Genomic DNA, 19006 nt, shown 5'->3' with positions numbered 1-19006 from the left:
TTTTTTAAATTTTTCTTTTTTTATTTTTGGGACAGGGCTTCTCTGTGGCTTTGGAGCCTGTCCTGAAACTCGCTCTGTAGATCAGGCTGGACTCAAGACTCACAGAGATCGGCCTGCCTCTGCCTCCCTAGTGCTGGGATTAAAGGCCTGCGCCACCACCGCCCGGCTAGATTAGATATTTTAAAGCAGGGAGACTCATCGTAACCCAGGCAGCAGCCCACATCAAAGGCCTGGAGACTGCTCTTCGCATGCTTGCTTCCGGTCTCGCTGACATCTCCATCTGCAGCAGCGCGCTGTCGCCCGTATTAGAACCAGCTTCTTCAGGACGCCAGGGAAGACTGCAGACGAGCAGCTGGTCAGGAGTCCTCCAGGCCTTCAGTAGCAGTTTGGAACGGCTGTGACATCCAACCTTGTGGACTGAAAATCTACTAGATTCTCAGCTTCTCCAGTGAGGAACAGCCATTGTTGGACTACTCAGATCACAGCCTGTAAGCCAATTTAACACATCCTCTCCCTCTCTCTATCTATCTATCTATCTATCTATCTATCTATCTATATATATATATATATATATATATATATAGTATTCTGATAGTTCTATTCCTGTTTTTGTTTTGTTTTGTTTCGAGACAGGGTTTCTCTGTATTGCTTTGGAGCCTGTCCTGGAACTAGCTCTGTAGTCTAGGCTGGCCTCTAAATCAGAGATCGGCCTGCCTCTGCCTCCCGAGTGCTGGGATTAAAGGCCGTGTGCCACCACTGCCCGCCTGGCTGTCTAGGGGGCTGCGGGGAGCCTCTGTCTTTGCTTCCCCAATACTGGGATCACTGTGTTCTGGGGATCCAACTCAAGTCCTCATGCTTGCTTTGCAAGCACTTTCCCGACTGAGGTATCTCCCCAAGCCAGTGGTTTTATTTAAATGCCTACAAACAAAGGGCAAAGGCCTGGGGTATGACCCTCAGTCTCAAAAGTTCTGCATTCCCTTGCAAAGTAAGGTAGCGCAATTGATGCCACGGGCTTGCTTCTAGGAGGCGATCCCCAAGCTAACTGCCATCTTCTGAGTCGTCTCAGTGCAGACCTTGGAAACCTCGCCGAGCCGCTCTCCCAGACGCGGTGGGCAGCACACACCTGGCGGGCCGAGGGCGGAGCTTGCATGTGACGTAGTGTCTGGCGCGTTCCTGGTTCGTTACAGCGCTGGCTCCTGAGCCTAACGGTGGTCCTGTGGTCAACACCTGAGCTGCACTTTTAGCTGTGGGCTGCACCTCTGCAGCCTCAGAGGTGATGGGCCTGTAGTTCTGGGGAAAGGAGGAGCCTGCTGGGAAGGAGGAGCCAGCAGGAGGGAGGAACCTGTCTCTACAGTCCGCTGATTCACGTAGTAACTTTAGTTACACTCTGGATAGGGAACTCCCTCGCTTCCCTCCTCCCGGCTCCTGAGATCTGCAAACTCCAGAGATAGCTCCAAAGCCAGGTATGGCGGCACAGGAGGAAAGGAATCCCAGCAGGCTCAGGATGGAGGACTGCTATGAGTTCAAGGCCAACCTAGACCACTTAGTGATTCCCTGGCCAGCCCTAGATACAATGTGAAACCCTGTTTCAATTACTCTTCTCGCCAAAAACTAGGTTGTTCAATGTCTTGGCTGAAGACTTTGTTCACTGACATTGTTTTGTTTTTTGTTTTTTCGAGACAGGATTTCTCTGTAGCTTTGAGCCTGCCCTGGCACTCGCCCAGGCTGGCCTCGAACTCAGAGGTCGGCCTGCCTCTGCCTCCCAAGTGCTGGGATTAAAGGTGTGCACCACCACCACCTGGCTCACTGACATTTTCTGCTGTTTAGGTTCACCATGTCCACTGTAAAAGAGCAGTTAATTCAGAACCTAACAAAAGAAGATAAAGCTTCTCGGTGTAAGATCACTGTCGTTGGAGTTGGAAATGTCGGCATGGCGTGTGCTATTAGTATCTTACTGAAGGTAAGCAATAAATAAAGCCCTTTTTTTTTTTTTTTTTTTTTTTTTTTTTGCATATCTGCCTGCACACCGAAAGAGGGCACTAGATCTCATGGTAGATGGTTGCGAACCACCATGTGGTTGCTGGGAATTGAACTCAGGACCTCTGGAAGAGCAGTAAGCACTCTTAACCTCTGAGCCATCTCTCCAGCCCCGCAATAAAGCCTTTGGCACAGGAAATCAATTAACCTTTTAGGTCAGAGTTTCAGGGCTGACCCCTTAATGGGAATATGGAAAATCCGTGATGTTGGCAGAGTGGCTGTTGGCCACAGGTCTGTAATCCTAGCACTTGGTAGACAGAGGCCAAGAGGATCAGGAGGGCAAGACCATGCCTAGCACCAAGTCTGAGGCCAGGCTGGACTATGTGGAATTCTTGGAGAATGAGAGGGGAGGGGAGGGGAAGGGAGGGGAGGGGAGGGGAGAGAGCAGGGATAAGCAGAGGGAGGGAGGGAGCGATAGGTATGGCGGCTCACACCCTGGTCCCAGCTGAGCAGCTTGCCTGGCCCTGGCCATCTGAGCACAGATGCCATGGTCCTAAGTGCCTCACTGTCATTTTGATCGTGTTTGGGAACTTGCAGAGGGAGGTAAGATGCAAGGTCAGCTTGACTCCAGAACCCAGAGGCCGAGGGACTGAAAGTGCTAGATGCCTCAAGTGAAGGTAATGGATGAGGAGGAGAAGAAAGTGCATCTTAATCAGCCAGGTGGTACTACCCCCCCACACACACACATACACACACACCACTCTCTCTGACACACACTCACACACACACTCTCTCTCACACACACACATTCTCTCTCTCACACACATTCTCTCTCTCACACACACTCTCACTCACACACACTCTCTCTCACACACATTCTCTCTCTCACAGACACACACACACATTCTCTCACACACACACTCACACACATTCTCTCTCTCACACACACAGACACACACGCACACACACACACATTCTCTCTCACACACACAGACACACACGCACATGCACACATTCTCTCTCTCACACACACACTCTCTCTCACACACATTCTCTCTCTCACAGACACACACACACACATTCTCTCACACACACACTCACACACATTCTCTCTCTCATACACACAGACACACACGCACACACACACATTCTCTCTCACACACACAGACACACACGCACACACACATGCACACATTCTCTCTCTCACACAGACACACACTCTCTCTCACACACACACACTCACACACACATTCTCTCTCACACACACAGACACACACGCGCGCACACACACATTCTCTCTCACACACAGACACACACGCACATGCACACATTCTCTCTCACACACAGACACACACGCACACACACATGCACACATTCTCTCTCTCACACACACACTCTCTCTCTCACACGCACACACTCACACACACATTCTCTCTCTCTCACAGACACACATTCTTTCTCTCACACACAGACACACACACACACACATTCTCTTTCCTCTCACACACACCCCACCTGGCCGTGGGAAGAAGTTATCTCTGCTGTGAGCAGACAATTAGAAAGCACACTGTCAGGGCTCGGGAGGTGACTCCATGTGTACAGCACTTGCCACACAGGTCTAAGGACCTGACACCCACATAAAGCTGGACATGGTAGTGCCCCGAGCCCCGGCGCTTGTACGGAGAAATAGGAAGTGGAGGCAGAAGGCTTTCTGGGAGTTCATGTGCTAATCAGCCTGGTGTATGCAACAGAGAAAAAGACTGTTTCAAGCATGGCGGAAGGCAAGGGTCCATAACCTCAGGGTACTGCCCCTAACATCCACACGTGTGCTGTGGCATGTGCACTCTGCGTACACAAAGATAAAAGTAACAACTTAAGAAATATACCACTGGGTGTTGTGTCCAAGTCATGAAGATCCCCAAAGAGACCACCAGGGAGAGACAGACCCACCCACCCACCCTTGCAGATGCATAAAAGGTTTATTGTTCATCCAACCATGTCAGGGACCTCTTCTGATCGGTTGACATTTGGGGAACAATCAGGGGACTTTCTCAAAGTCATAGTGGAGCATGAAATACATGTGCACCAATTATTCTCATTGGTCAGTGCTGATAGGGAACATTCTGTGGCTTCTATGGCTTTATGTTACTTGCAGGTGGCTTGTTGATCATAGACACCGATAGTTTTTTAGAACTATATCCTGGAGACTGCAGGGGAGGTTTCTTTCTTTTGTGGCCAGTTTCCAGGAACCAAGCATGTAGGAAGCTGGGGGAGTCTGGAGTTTGTGTTTTTGGCCCTAGGTTCCAGGAAGGCCAGGGGAATCTGAAGTTTGCTGAGTCAGAGGCCTACGTGTCTTTTCTGTAGCCTGTCATGGCTGCTAAAGCAGGGGGCGGAATGAGGGTTTGGTCCCTTTATTTCTCCCTAGTGTGAATTATAAGAGTTGAATGGGAACTTAGAATTTTTCCCCAGTGTAAATTAATTGAAGTTTAGTTTACCCCGTTCACCGGGGAAATAGAGAAACCATCGTGTTTGTTTAATTAAAATTCAGGTAGGAAACTAGAAGGGGAAGAAATAATTACATAAATTTTTTTTTTTTGTTTTTGTTTTTGGAGACAGGGTTTCTCTGGCTTTGGAACCTGTCCTGGAAATAGCTCTTGTAGACCAGGCTGGCTTTGAACTCAGAGATCCATCTGCCTCCGGAGTGCTGGGATTAAAGGTGTGTACCACCATCTTAAGTTTTTTGTAAGTACTGAAAATACAATTATTTTTTTAATGTAAGCAAAAGGTCAAGCTGGGTGGTAGTGGCATACAACTTTGCTCCCAGCATTTAGGAGGCAGAAGCAGGCAGATCTTTGCGAATTCAAGGCCATCCTGGTGAAGTTTTTTTTTTTTTTTTCTTCCAAGACAGGGTTTCTCTGTAGCTTTGGCCAGAGTTCTAAGATAACCCTCTGCACAGAAACCCTGTCTTGAACCATTGCCGCCCCCAACCCCCCCCCAAGGAAACAAAGACAAAATGATAAATGCCTGAGGCAGGAGGATTACAAGTTCGAGGTCAGCTTGTACTATATAGCAAGACCCTATTTGAACACAGCAACACTCAAACTATCAGGGCTGGAGAAAGCTTGCCTAGCCCCAGGTTTGATCAACAATATAACACTGGGCTTGGTGGCACAAAACAAAGCAAAACAAACCCACACATGCACACAGAAACTGTCACTCAAAAACTGTTTGTTAGGCTCCTCAACAGTTAACACTAGAGGGAAGCTGAAGGCAGAGGCAAGGGCCTTGGCCCCGCCCTCCCCTCCCTCCCCTCCCCTCCCTCCCCTGGCCACTGCCTTTCCACTTGCTGTTATTTTGCCTATTTTGGAGGTCATCTCTCTTTCTAGAAGCCTCTAGCTTCTCCCCATCAGCTGCCTTGGCAGAGGAGCCTCTCTCCACCCGTGTGTGTTTGGGAGCTAATTTCCCTCGTCTGACAAAATGGATTGTCTGGCTTAATTTAGTTAATATACCAATATATTCATCAAAATCCAGTGGGAAACCAACCCTTGCACACTTTTCATTGTGGTTAAAGTGTCATTTAAAGGTGGATGGAGAAATGGCTCAGTGGTTTAGAACACTTGTTATTCATCGCCACCTGTAACTCCGGCTCCAGACGATCTGGCGCCCTCCTCTGGTCTCTGAGCAATACACACGTTACACATACACACCACACAGATACCCACATGCAAATAAAAATGAAAATATAATCTAGATATATTTAAAATACACAATTCTGTAAAATTATCATTTTGTAAAGAAAATCGGTTGATACTTCTACAGTCTACTGTTCACCTGAACTTCTGGTCATTTTGTGCATATTCAGCAACTCTATTTGACACAAGGTTTGACCAGGCAGTGGTGCACACCTCTAACCCCAGCAGGAGGAAGACGGGCAGGCAGATCTCTGAGTTCAAGGCCAGCCTGGTCTACAGAGCTAGTCCCAGGACAGCCAGGGCTACTCAAGAGAAATTGTCTCAAACAAACAAAAAGAAACAAAACCCCACAAGATCCCTTTGGTTATCAAGGGATCAGATGATGTCATATAAAAATGTATCATTGTTCTTCCACGCTGGAGGTCTGATTCGGCCTTGCACTTACACCCTCTGCCCTGAATGAAGCCCTTGTTAGCAGCGTCAGTATTGGAGCACAGCATTTGTAACTTCTCTGTTTCAGGACTTGGCCGATGAGCTTGCTCTCATCGATACTGATGCAAACAAACTGAAAGGTGAGACAATGGACCTCCAGCACGGCAGTCTCTTCTTCAACACTCCAAAAATCGTCTCTGGAAAAGGTTAGCCTCAGTTTTATAATCTTACTTTCAGAGCTCTGTAAGAAGTATTCCGTCATTCCTGTGTTATGGCTTATTTGGATAGCATAGGTAGATAGAAGTAAGTCTTCTTGACCCCTGAGCATCTCTCCAGCCCCTAAGGGATTTTGTAATGTTCTGTCTTCCAAATGTCCCCCATTGTAATTAATGTTCTTTAAAAAATAATAATGTTTACCACCCACCTGTGCTGGCACATGCCTTTAATCCCAGAATTCCAGAGGCAGAGGTGAATGGATCTGTGAGTTCAAGGCCAACCTGGTCTACTGAGCTAGTTCCAGGATGGCTAGGACTATTACACAAAGAAACCCTATCTTGAAACAACAACAACAACAACAAAAAGATTCTATCATAAACTAAATTAAGTTAAGCAGAAAAGAGCCTTTAAACCATCCCATTTATCATCTATCAATCATCCATCTGTCTATTACCATTATTTGCTCTTTTTGAGGGTCTGTGTACATGGTCCTGGCCGTTGTGGAACTCACCGTGTAGACCAGGCTGGCTTCAAATTCACAGAGATTTCCTGCCTCTCTCTGCTGGGACTAAAGATGTGACCCACCACACCACCCTACCTATTTTCAGTACTTTTAAAATGATGTGTATATTGTATATTTATCTGCACGTAGTTGTATGCACATGAGTGCAGGCCTCTGCAGGCACTGGGTCACCCGGATCTGAAGTTAGAGGAAGTTGGGAGCCACCGTATGTGGTGCCGGGAGCTGAATGTGGGTCCTCTAAAAGTGCTTTTAAGGGCTGAGCCGTCTCCAGCCTGAGACGCTGTTTTTCTCATAGTGGTGGTCTTGTTTTAAAAGTGTGGTAAAGGTCCTTACTAACAAGACTGTTCAATTTCAGGGTTAGGGCTAATCTGATAATGTTAAGTAAGCAAAGCTGGGGTTGTCGGTCCTGGTCCTGATCCCAAGTACCGTCCTCTGTTTCCTTCTTAGATTACAGTGTATCGGCCAACTCCAAATTAGTTATCATCACAGCTGGTGCGAGGCAGAAGGTGGGGGAAACGCGCCTCGACTTGGTCCAGCGTAACGTTGTTATCATGAAATCCATTGTTCCTGGCATAGTCCAAAACAGCCCGGACTGTAAAATACTGATTGTCTCAAACCCAGGTGAGGACCCTGCCCACTTTCTGAATGGTGATTGGCCCATACTGCTCCATTCCAAACTTGCATCCTACGGTTGCGTTTGTGAGTAATAAGCTTCACTGATTACCTGCCACTGATATATGCCATCGTGGTGCCGTCACAGTAAGGGCTGGAGCATCTCTGTCATGGCTGCACGGCAGTGGGCTGATTTGTGGGTCACTCCTCATCCTCCTGCTTCCTAGAGCTTTAGAAACAAAACAAAGCAGAAGCCAACAGAGCACAGACTTTTCTACCCAGCCCCTTTGACACACAGCACAATTATTCTGGATTCATCTATGTCTGGGATTTGTCAGGGATTTGGGCCTCTGCATTGCTGGAGTCTTTGGTTTATGTTGCCACGTATGTGCAATGTGATGAGCATGTGTGTGCACCTGCACGCCCTCGTGGAGGCCAGAGGTTGGTATGTTCCTCCACCTCTCCAGCATCTGGAGCTTGCAGTTTTGGCTAGAGTCCTATCTCTACACCCCGCGAAACCTCACCAGCCCTATTATGTAAGTTTTTTTTTTTTTTTTTTTAATCTGACCCCACGTGGTTTCTGAGAATTGAACTCAGGTCTTCTGGAAAAGCAGCCAGTGCTCTTAACCACTGAGCCATCTCCTCACTCATGGGTGCTGGGGATCTGAACTTAAAGGTCTTCATGTTTGCATAGCAAGCACTCTACCCACTGAACCATCCATCTCTGCAGGTCCTGTCTATACATTCCAAATACTCTTCACCTGCTGGTGTTTCTTTGTGTATGAATGTTTGGCCTGCATGTATGCATGGGTACCATGTGCATGCCTGGTACCCACGGACACCAGGACAGGGTGTAAGATAGCTTGGAACTTAAGTGAGTGCTTGGAATCATCAGACCTCGGTCCTCTGCAAGAGCCGCAAGTGCTCTTCTTAACCACTGAAGCCAGCCCCGGAGGCCCCCCCCCCGTGGTGGGTATTTAAGGATGATGGCAATATTCATGTGCCCTGTTAGAAGCTGCACAAAGGTTATCAAAGTCCTGTGCCTTTCTTTGACATTCCCACCGGCACTCTGTTGCTTGTGTTCGTCAGCCTCTGAAAAGTTTAGCCTCAGTGTCTTATTTTTGAAGATTAGTCTGGCCAGATAATGTGTGTCAACACCCTTGATAAATTAATCTCACATGATTCCTAGCTCTGTTCATTTTTCTTCATTTTAGTTTTTGGTAAATATGGATATTTTGTGTGCATCCATGTCTGTGTACCACATGCATGGCTGGTACCTGTCAGAAAAGAAAAGGGTGTTGGTTTCCTTGGGACTGGAGTTAGAGACGCTCATAAGTCATCATTTGGATGCTGGAAATCAAAATCTGGTTCCCAGTGCACAACCATCCACCAGCCCTCCATTAAAAAAAAAAAACAAACAAACAATAAAGATTTGCAAATGAAATCCTCCTCACCTCCAAGTCTGTTGTTGCTTCTTGATTTCATGAATCTGAGTCTGAAGATTTTTGCCCTACAAGGCACAGTCTCCATTGCTTTGGTTTGGCGGTCAGTTAATGGCTGGACTAAACCAGTTCCCCAGCCCTGCCTGCCCTCCTCCCTGGGTGTGTCTTCAGTACCCTGCTTGCTGGGCAGCTTATGACTGCCTCACTCATCACTTGCCACTTGCGTAGAGCTTCACCATAGGAGCAAATCCGATGAGTTCGGTCGGCATTGCCCACACTTGCGTGCTGTTCAAGCATCATTCTAGGTAACATGTTGATAGCTCAGGTAGGGAATGTGTGTGACGGGAGGAAGCCCAGGAAGCTAAACGGGTTGGAGCTAACCCATTATTATTAGATTTGCTGAAAATCCCTTTAAGATTCTACTCGTGAATGGTTTAGCATTAAAAAAAAAAAAAAAAAAAGCTCTGAGTATGCCCGCTTTTCATATTCACCGTAGCTTGGACTCTGACTCTCATAGATAAAAGCAGCTGTAAAGAGAAATTGCTACGGCTCTTTTTCTCAGACATTGTTTGAAACCGTTCTTCCTAGTGGATATTTTGACTTACGTGGTGTGGAAGATAAGTGGCCTCCCCGCGAGTCGTGTAATTGGAAGTGGCTGTAACCTAGACTCTGCCCGATTCCGTTACCTGATTGGAGAGAAGTTGGGTGTCCACCCTACAAGTTGCCACGGCTGGGTCCTTGGAGAACACGGTGACTCTAGCGGTGAGTGAACCAGCTGCCGTCAGTCGATGTAGCTGTATTTCCTTTGGTGTACGTTTTTTCTTCAGACTATTTAATTGAGCTAGCCCTGGTAGTGTCTACCTGGAATCCCAGAACTACAGAGTTAGAAGCAGGAGGATGGCTAGTTCTAGGCCAGCCTGGGCTACAAAACCATACCCTGTCTGGAAACAATGAGGAACGGTTGTGATTGATTATACACACTGAGATGAATGACTTTTGGTGCATATGTATGTGACATAGTGACCAAATCTATGTCATCGGCTTTGTCTGTGGCGAGGACATTTAGAAACCTGGCTGGTTTGAGTGAGACAGACAATATTTTGAATTATTTGTACATATGCATGTCTGAGTGGAGGTGCCTGTATAGGCCAGAGGTTTAGTACCTCCTGGACCTGGGGTTACAGGTGCTTGTGAGCTGACTGGTGTGGGTGCTGGGAGGGGCCTTCTCTGCAGCCAGAGACCATCGGGACTTTGTCAATAAGGGACAGGTAGGTCTCCTGACTATCAGGCTGGCCTGAGCCTTGCTCAGTATCAGCCTGACCCACTCCCTGCCTCTTATTTACCAAGCACTCCACCAGCTAAACCCTGTGCCCAGCGCAAGAGCCCTAATTGCTAACTACAGTCCCCTGACACTGTAGCAGAGCTCCAGCACTTGCCTCTCCTCTGATCCCTGTGCCGCCCCCCGACCCCTCTCTTCCCCAGTAACTCATAACCTCTATTCCGCAGTTTCTCGTGTCCGCTTCTGTAGATTTCACATTTAGATGACATCGCTCCACGGTGACTTTCTGTGTGTCTGGCTCACATTGCTGAACGTAAGCTCTAGTTCCACTCAGGTTATCACAAATGGCAAGACTGGATCCCTTTGATGCTGAGCAGTATTATTGCTTGCGTCATCACACACATGTATGTACACGCACTCATTCATGCACAGCGCCCCCCCCAGCACACACAGACTTTTCAGTAAGTCTTTGGGGGGGGTGCACATAGGACCACACGCAGTAACTCTGGGCGGGCAGCTGCTGTTGTCTTTTTTGCTGTATGACATGCCCAGTAACGGGGTGCTGGATCATTCCAGTTTTAGGTTTTGAGGCACCTGTATGTTGGTGGTTTTTCACACACGGGTGTGTCAACTCACGTTCCCATCAGCAGGGCATGCATGTCCCCCTTTCTCCACAGCCTTGCTGGCCTTCCTTACCCCTTACCCCACTCTGATTAGGGAGAGAGGAATCTCATTGCGAGTTCATTGTCCTGTCTTTAGCTTTTCTTGGTTTGGTTTGTTTGTTTGAGCAGGCCATATAACTGCTCTTCTAAATGAGTGTGGCCTCCACTGAAGGCTAGCGACACAGAGGGGCTGCTTTCCAACCCTGCTAACTAAGCATGACCGGAGGCTGACGGCCACCACCCACGACTGACTCATGGTTTTGACTTACGCTTACATGGAGTGATGTAAAGAACATTCCGTTTTTCTCTTTACATGGTCAAATCTTCTGAACAGTTGGCACATCTACTCGAACTTGTTACTGACATGTTCCTGGCATCAAATAGAACTTATAGATTATTTTCTTCTGCTCTACACCCCACTCTGTTATTTATATGTCTATTTGTGTGTGCGCATGCGAGTAGGCCCAGAGCTGATGTCAGGTGTCTTTTCCCATTACTTTGCACCGTATGTTTTTAAATCAGGGTCTCTCACTGAATCTGGAGCTCTACCAATTCTGGCTAGTCCACATAGTCAGCTTGACTGGGGAACGCTGTTTCTGCTTGCTCCCTTGTTTATACAAAGGTGTTTGGATTTCACCCTCCTGTTCCTTGGAGACGGTTTGAGTCTATGTAGCTGCATATTGCTCCTCAGCTCTGTTGCTGTGGGGAAATGTGGTATAATGTGCAACTCACTTTCTTAGCAATCCCTTTGTAAAAAAAATCTGCATTTTTTTATATATTGCTTTTAAATGTTTCCTGTGCCATACAGCTATAGATAATTCAACTATGTGTTTTCTAATGTTATTTCTCGTAATTTCGCTTTCTGTCCTTTAAAACTTATGGCTCAGCAGTTAGAGTACATGCTCTTTGCTATCTGTAATGCCAGCTTCAGGAAATCCAGCACTCAATCTGGGCTCTGCTGGCATGTATGTGCACAACCCACATACAGACACACATGTACACACGTAAGTAAAAAATCACAAAAATACAAACAAAAATAATAAATAAAATACAAGGAAAACCAGAATGCCTTGTTTTGAATATATGATGTGAGATAGCATCCTAATTTTAAAACTCAAACAAAAAAATACATCAAGGTGTGGTGTTGAACACTTGTAATGGCAGCACTTAGGGACAGGAACATCAGGGGTTCACAGAAATCCCCTCAGGTACATCGAACATTCAGCACTCACCAATCAGAGCCAAGAGTGGTGATGTATGCCTAAATTCTAATAGTTTGGGGTTGGGGTGGAGGCAGGAAGATCAGAAGTTTGAGGTCACCTTTGGCTACTCATTGAGTTATATGATACCCTTTCTTAAAAACCAACACCTGTTAGCCAACACTAGCCAAGTGTGGTAGCATAGGCTTGCCATCCAGAACTAAGGGCAAAGGCAGCAAGATATGAATTTAAAAGGCAGCTGGGACCTTTCTCAAAAGAACCAAACAAAAAAACAGAGCAGAATCCCAAGTGCCCCCAACAAGACACCCCAGAACCCAACTCAAGCAACCAACTGAGGAGCCCATGTGGAGAGTTGCATGTTTTTTGTTTTGTTTGTTTCCCTTAGTGCCCTTATGGAGTGGTGTGAACGTTGCTGGAATGTCTCTGAAGTCCCTGAACCCAGCATTAGGAACCGACTCAGACCAGGAGCACTGGAAAAAAATTCACAATCAGGTGGTGGAGAGGTGACAGTAGTTTTTTTTTTTTTTTTTTTTTTAATGCCCCAAATAATTGTTACTAAGGATACATTTTGAGGGCTGGAGAGATGGCTCAGAGGTTAGAGCACCAGCTGCTCCTCCAGAGGTCCTGAGTTCCATTCCCAGCGGCCACACGGTGGCTCACGACCATCTGTACTGAGATCTGGTGTCCTCTCATGGTGTGCAGGCAGAACACTCTGCATAGTAAACAAATCTTTAAAAAGCCTTTAATCCCAGCACTCAGGAGGCAGAGGCAGGCAGATCTTTGTGTGTTCAAAGCCAGGCTTACACAGAGAAACACTATCTTGAAAAATCAAAAATTAAAATAATTTCACCTTGCGGTGCATATGGACTAGTGTTTTGACTAGAGATGGAACTGATATGTTGTGAGACAGGGTCTGTATGTAGACCAGGCTGACCTAGAACTCTTAGGAGATCCGCCTGCCTCTGCCTCCTAAGTGCTTGGATTAAAGGCATATGTCACCATGCCTGACACTGAATTGAGTCTTATTTAAAGTAATAATGACATTTTATGAGACTTATATTTTTGTATATCTCTGGTTGGCCCAGTACTCACCCTGTAGACCAGGCTGGCCTGGAACTCAGAGATCCACTTGTGCCCACCACCCCATGCCTGGCGGAGATGTATGTTTAAAGCCATACGCACTTACAGAGGAACTTGGAGAAAATGTCACAGACACACAGATGCTTCAGAAGGGTTATGTGAGCAGCAGCAGCGTGTTGTCTCTAAGCTGACCTCTCATGATTTCGATTTCCTTTTGCGTGCAACCGCAGCGGATATGAGGTCCTCCGGCTGAAGGGCTACACATCTTGGGCTATTGGGCTGTCTGTGACCGATCTGGCAGGGTCAATGGTGAAGAATCTTAGGAGGGTGCATCCAGTTTCCACACTGGTTAAGGTACGCACGCCGGGAGGAAATGGTCATTCATCTATCACTCCTGGTCACCTGTGTAACATAACTTCAGAATGGGCCAGGTGACAGAGAGTTCCCCGCGGGAAGGAGCACCGGAAGAACACAGGAAGGAGTAAGGGGTTCACCCTGTGCTCGCAGGAAAGACTGGGCGTGTGTGGGAGGTTGGGGTGCACTCAACGCGTAAGTGCCCCAGAGGGAGGAGTGGCGGCGAGGGGCAGGAAGATGGGAAGGGTTCATGGGGCATTTCATTGCCCGGGAATGGTTGGTGGGTGGGGTAGGTGGTAAGGGACAACAGATTCTGGCTTATGCAGACAGACCTATAGGTTGCCCAGACTACAACAGTGTCTCCACGGCTGTTCCCATAGCCTTGGCTAGCGGGGTGGAGGGAATGTTGGGGCCACTGGCCAGAATTCCACAGCCGAGTGATGAATGTAGATGTGTACATCCACAGTGATGTGTGTGGTTACGCCTCTCCCACGTCCTTCTCCAGCCTGGAAGTCTTAAGGTGGCTCTCCAGGGAAGGTGGCAGTTTAGGGGGTACAGAAAGGCAGGGTTACATCTCAAAGGACCCGTTCCCACGTCCTATGCTGGGCGTGTCAGAGCAGCCTTGGGCTCCACCTCTGGAGGCTTGAGAAGTCATCCGTAGCAAGTGGCGTCCGAACTCAGCGGTGCCCTCCGTATACTCTGAGGCTGCTTGCTCTGAGCCCTTAACGGGATAAAAAGCTCACACAAAGGGGCTGGAGAGATGGCTCAGTGGTTCAGAGCACTGGTTGCTCTCCCAGAGGACCTGAGTTCAATTCCCAGCACCCACATGGCAGCTCACAACTGTCTGTAACTCCAGTTAAATAAATCATTAAAAAAAAAAAGTTCACATAAAGAGAGCATTATACCCTTCCCTTTAGACATCAAGGTGTCTGCTGAGGTGGGGAGATTTTTTACCTTTCCTTGGTCCTTTTATCTGGCACATTGTTCTTGCTAACGGCCACCCCTGTGGTCCAGGACAAAGATCCCTCTTGCCTTCCCCTCCCGCATAGCTCCGCTTGGTCTCCTGGGCATTCTTATTGTGAAGCTCTCTTGCACAGTTGCCAAGGGAACCAACCAGTGTTGTGACCTTGCATTTCAGGGCCTATACGGGATAAAGGAAGAGATCTTCCTCAGCGTCCCTTGTGTCTTGGGACGAAATGGTATCACAGACATTGTGAAGGTTAACCTGAGCCCCGAGGAGGAGGCCCTTCTCAGGAAGAGTGCGGAAACACTTTGGAAAGTCCAGAAGGATCTGGAACTATAAAAGCATCACCATTGGACTACTGTATAGCTATATGCTTGCATACTGTACATTTCAAGTCTTTCCATGTAATAAAGAGTTACGCAAAGTATCAGAGACATAATGAATGACATATCACCGGCCTCTCCCCCCGCCCCTCCCCTTTCTTTTGAGACAGGGTCTTGCCACAGAGCCATGGCTGGCCTTGAGATGCTGGGATTAAAGGCATGCACCACTATGCCCAGCTGGAATTCTGCCATTTCGACGTCCTTTGTATATGTTTGGAAGGGCAGGGCTGGACGTGGTGATGCCAGGGCCCAGGAGACGGGGGGGGGGGGGGGTTTGCTCCACAAACTGCTACTGCATTGCTGTGCCCCAGTGTTTAGGGTGCATCAACAAGGGATGGATGACTAACACTAGAGCCGTCAGTCATCCAAGGTGGGATTGCCCGCCCGTGCTGTTGCTGATTTGCACATGCATACCATTAACTTGGTTTCGTGAAGAGCTTGAAGCAGATGTTGGAAACATACAAAGAACAACTAAGGAACCAAATGCGACACAGTAATAGGGCAGGACTCTCAGGAAACCAGACAGACACACAGGCTGCAAGGATGCCCGCGTTGTAGTGACGGTCCCACTGGGTCAGCCAGTCACACCCTCATAGCCTTGTAGCCCTGCTGTCCTGGCTGTCATCTACCTAGTGAACATTCCGGTCGGTCGGTCTCTCCCTTGAGTAACTGCTGTGGGGGTGGGGCAGCTCAGGACTTTGACAGAAATGCAGAGTGGTCGGGGCCAAACTTTTCTATCTGAGGGGAGTTAGGGACTCACAAGGTCTTGCTTCCCTTCTCTATTCTCTCTCTGGCTTTTCATGTGTTTTTTTTTTTTACATAGCTTTACTACAGCAACAGAATCTTCTAGGCAGTACAAGAGTCAAACCAGTTGAATTTCATTTCTCACATGAACAATTTTAGGTAAAAACATGTTTTTCATCTCCCTCACATGATTAAACATTTTCTATTTACAGGTGAAAAACAAATTACCCCAAGAATCCACATAATTCATAGCCAAGCAACTTGTCATAGATTAGTGTTCTTGTCAGCTCTTGCTGCATTTGGCAGTTACAAAGGGCCAATTTATTGCTTACCTTGGAAGGTAATCTTAAGGTTTTTTTGAGACAGGGTTTCACTTTGTAGCTTTGGAGCCTGTTCTGGCACTCCAGCCCAGGCTGGCCTCGAACTCGCAAAGATCCGCCTCCCTCTGCCTCACGAGTGCTGGGATTAAAGGCATGTGCCACCAACGCCCCGCTTGAAAGGTAATTTTTTTTTTTTTGAAAGGTAATCTTATAAGGAATCACAAACCTAAACTTTCATATACGAAAAAGAATTAGGTCTATTTTAAATCTTTAGGGTACATATCCACACACTAACACACAGAGATTGAGGGCAGAAACGAAAACCTAACAAGGAGAATACATCACCCAGTAATAGTTCAGCTGCTTTGCTCTTGTGAAACCTTAGAGAGTTTCACCTTTAACCATGAGCCTTTCTAAAACTTTAGACTGTCTTCTTGGGGTTTTTCACCTCAAAGCTATTTATCAAAAACATCTTAGTCTTGTGATGCACTCCAAGTCCTGCAAACACATTTCTCCCGACATTAAGGTTAAAATAAAATAAACTGACTGGGCTTTGGTGATGCATACTTTTAATCCAAGCACCAGGGAGGCAGAAGCAGGCAGATCTCTGTGAGTTCGAGGCCAGCCAAAGCTACTGGGACTCAATTGTTAATCCTTAACTTGAGCTATGAACCATGCAGCTCCCTAGGTGTAATTCACAGACCTGGGCTATGAAACAAATCCTTGTGTTTATTTTTTAGTCACCCAAACCCTGTGTAAGCTACCATTGTTATCAAATTAGACAATACAGTTTAGGGAGGGATCATCTTCTTGGCAATCCACAGGTAAAAAATGCCTAGAAGAACAGGATGTTTCTAAGAGATAAACACACTACATTACAGGCAGGTGCCACCTGCCAGACACCACGCCAGACAACAGAGGAAGAGAGATTCAGAAAACATGTAAGGCACAGCAGAAGCAAAGGACACTCCAGGGTCTGCAGTCCTGGGGCCCTTCCGGTGGGCTAACACCTGGAACTTCAATTGCAACTTGAGGCTGCTGTGACATGGCCAACGTTACATATAGTTGTTAAAACAGGTGTAGAGACTCTTCTGTGGGCTTTGTCTTTACAATAAGGACTTTTTTCTCTGTGTGTGTGTGTGCTTGCTTGCCCATACATGCACCACATACATGCAGGTAAGGGAAAAGACCGGAAGAGAGTAACAACGGATCTCCGGTAGTTAGAGTCAGAGGAAATCGTGAGCAGAAACGGATCCTCTGTAAGAGCAGCGAGTGCTCTCAACTGCCAAACCATTTCTCCAGTCACACATTAAAACCACTTTCGGATGAGCCCTGACTATCCAGTACCAAATGGCCAGCCCTAACAAACTATGCATGCAAGCAACGCACAGAGTTGTATTTCTGTATTTGTGCATGTGTGTAGTAAGAATGGTTAGAGAGGAGACGGCCTGGCTCTAACTCCAGTTCTGGGGACTTGGATGCCCTCTTCTGGCCACCTGGAGGCAGTGCATCGCGAGTGGCGTTCATGCAAGGAAAATGTATAGATTAACAATGCTGTGTGTGTCAAGTTGGTAAGTACTCACCTGTGCTAGCCAGTTTCTTGTCAACTTGACACAAGCTAGAGTCATCAGAGAGGAGGAAGCCTCAACTGAGAAACTGCCCAGTCTTAAATGGGCTGTGGGCAAGCCTGTAGGACAGTTTCTCTTTTTAAAATATATATATTTTTTAATTTGCACTGGTATTTTTTCCTGTATAGATGTGAGCTTGTTAGAACATGGAGTAACAGACATCGGTGGGTGCTGGGAATTGAACCTATGGAATAGCAGTCAGTGCTCTCAACTGCTGAGCCATCCCTCCAGCTCCCAGGGCATTTCGTAATTAGTGGTTGATGGGGGATAAATTAGCCACCCCTGGGAAAGTGATCTTGGGTGAAATAAGCCAATAAGCAGCCCCCCTCCGTGGCCTCGGCATCAGCTCCTGCCTCCAGGTTCCTGCCCTGTGTGAGTTTCTGTCCTGACTCCTTCGCTTATGAACAGTGCTGTGGAAGTGTGAGCCAAACAAACAAACAAACAAAACCCTTGTCTCTCCAAATGGCTTTTGGTTATGGTGTTTCATCACAGCAGGATTAAACCAGCAGGGCACCTTCTCCACTGCTCAGCCCTGGGCAGCAACCCCTCCCCCACTCCCCGCGTTTCCTCCTAGAAGGCAGCGTCTTCACACTGTCCTTCCACAACCCTTTTCACCGGTACGGTGACTAAAGGGCAGGCTAGGTGCCATAAGCATCCACAAAGATTCATTTATTTTAATTTTACATTCATGCGTGATTTGTGTAGTGCTCGCCGAGGCCAGAAGGGGGTTCCGGACGGCCCGGGGCTGGGGTCACAGATGGCTGTCTTAAGTACTCGCAGGGCCCCAAGAATAGCAGCTGTGTGGGCTGGGGAGCTGCTCAGTGGTTCAGATAACAGTTTGGTTCCCATCAACGTGTCAGTCAACTCACAGCCACCTGCCTACCAGCCTCTGAGGTATACTCCGTAGGGAACCTCCAAGTTGGCGTGACACCCCAAGACCAAGTTCTCAGCACAAAGGAGATTTATTTGCCCCAGAGGGGCAGCGGGCATAAGGGGCAGACCAGCGAGGAAGGGGGAGGAGGAGGATGGGAGAAAGGAGCAGACGGGAGGAGAGGGGTACCCGCCCCGGGTGTGGGGGACACACAGACAACTGCCTCTGATAGGGAGGAGACAGGCGCCGCACATAGGAAGATGGCGGTTTATTAAGGTAAAAGGGAAACCCTGTGTTAGGATGAGATGTTCCATTTTAAGGGGGCTTTTGGTCGCAGAATTTCAATACGTTCACAGCGGGATCTTGGTAGTCAGCCTCAGGAGGAGGCTGACCTTGGGAGCTGGCTTTAGGAATGTAATCTAGCGGTTTTTTAGCAAGGCAGAGGGGACATGGATGATGGGAGAGGCTCTTGGCAAACCTGGAGAGGGATGGTTTGTAGCAGTTTTATGGGGCTGGTGTGCAAAGGATGAGAGCTTGGCTTTGGTTACCAAAGGGGGCTTGCACTGTGAAGGAGACAAGCCGTCTTAGTTGGGGTAGGGCATTGACA

At 47.6% G+C, this 19006-nt stretch overlaps 1 protein-coding gene across 1 annotated transcript; it reads left to right on the top strand.

The window, feature by feature from the left end:
• Positions 1 to 1422: 1422 nt before the first annotated feature.
• On the top strand, positions 1423 to 14859 carry LOC127213694 (L-lactate dehydrogenase C chain). Its single transcript, XM_051174158.1, has 8 exons — positions 1423 to 1463; positions 1828 to 1960; positions 6190 to 6307; positions 7288 to 7461; positions 9483 to 9656; positions 12441 to 12558; positions 13366 to 13489; positions 14628 to 14859. The coding sequence occupies exons 2-8, from the start codon at positions 1835 to 1837 to the stop codon at positions 14790 to 14792; spliced, it is 999 nt and encodes a 332-aa protein (XP_051030115.1). The 5' UTR covers positions 1423 to 1463; positions 1828 to 1834; the 3' UTR covers positions 14793 to 14859.
• Positions 14860 to 19006: the final 4147 nt, after the last annotated feature.

This window comes from Phodopus roborovskii, unplaced genomic scaffold (genome assembly GCF_943737965.1).
Source record: "Phodopus roborovskii unplaced genomic scaffold, PHOROB, whole genome shotgun sequence".
Taxonomy (NCBI): Eukaryota; Metazoa; Chordata; class Mammalia; order Rodentia; family Cricetidae; genus Phodopus; species Phodopus roborovskii.
The sequence above is the reverse complement of the archived record's forward strand: the minus strand, read 5'-3'. Positions and strand labels throughout refer to the sequence as shown.

Bases quoted from the DNA above. Each gene is read 5' to 3' on its own strand.
- LOC127213694 (XM_051174158.1), top strand. From the start codon at position 1,835: ATGTCCACTGTAAAAGAGCAGTTAATTCAGAACCTAACAAAAGAAGAT. The intron at 1,961-6,189 runs GTAAGCAATAAA...TCTCTGTTTCAG, and splicing joins CTATTAGTATCTTACTGAAG to GACTTGGCCGATGAGCTTGC. The intron at 7,462-9,482 runs GTGAGGACCCTG...CGTTCTTCCTAG, and splicing joins ACTGATTGTCTCAAACCCAG to TGGATATTTTGACTTACGTG.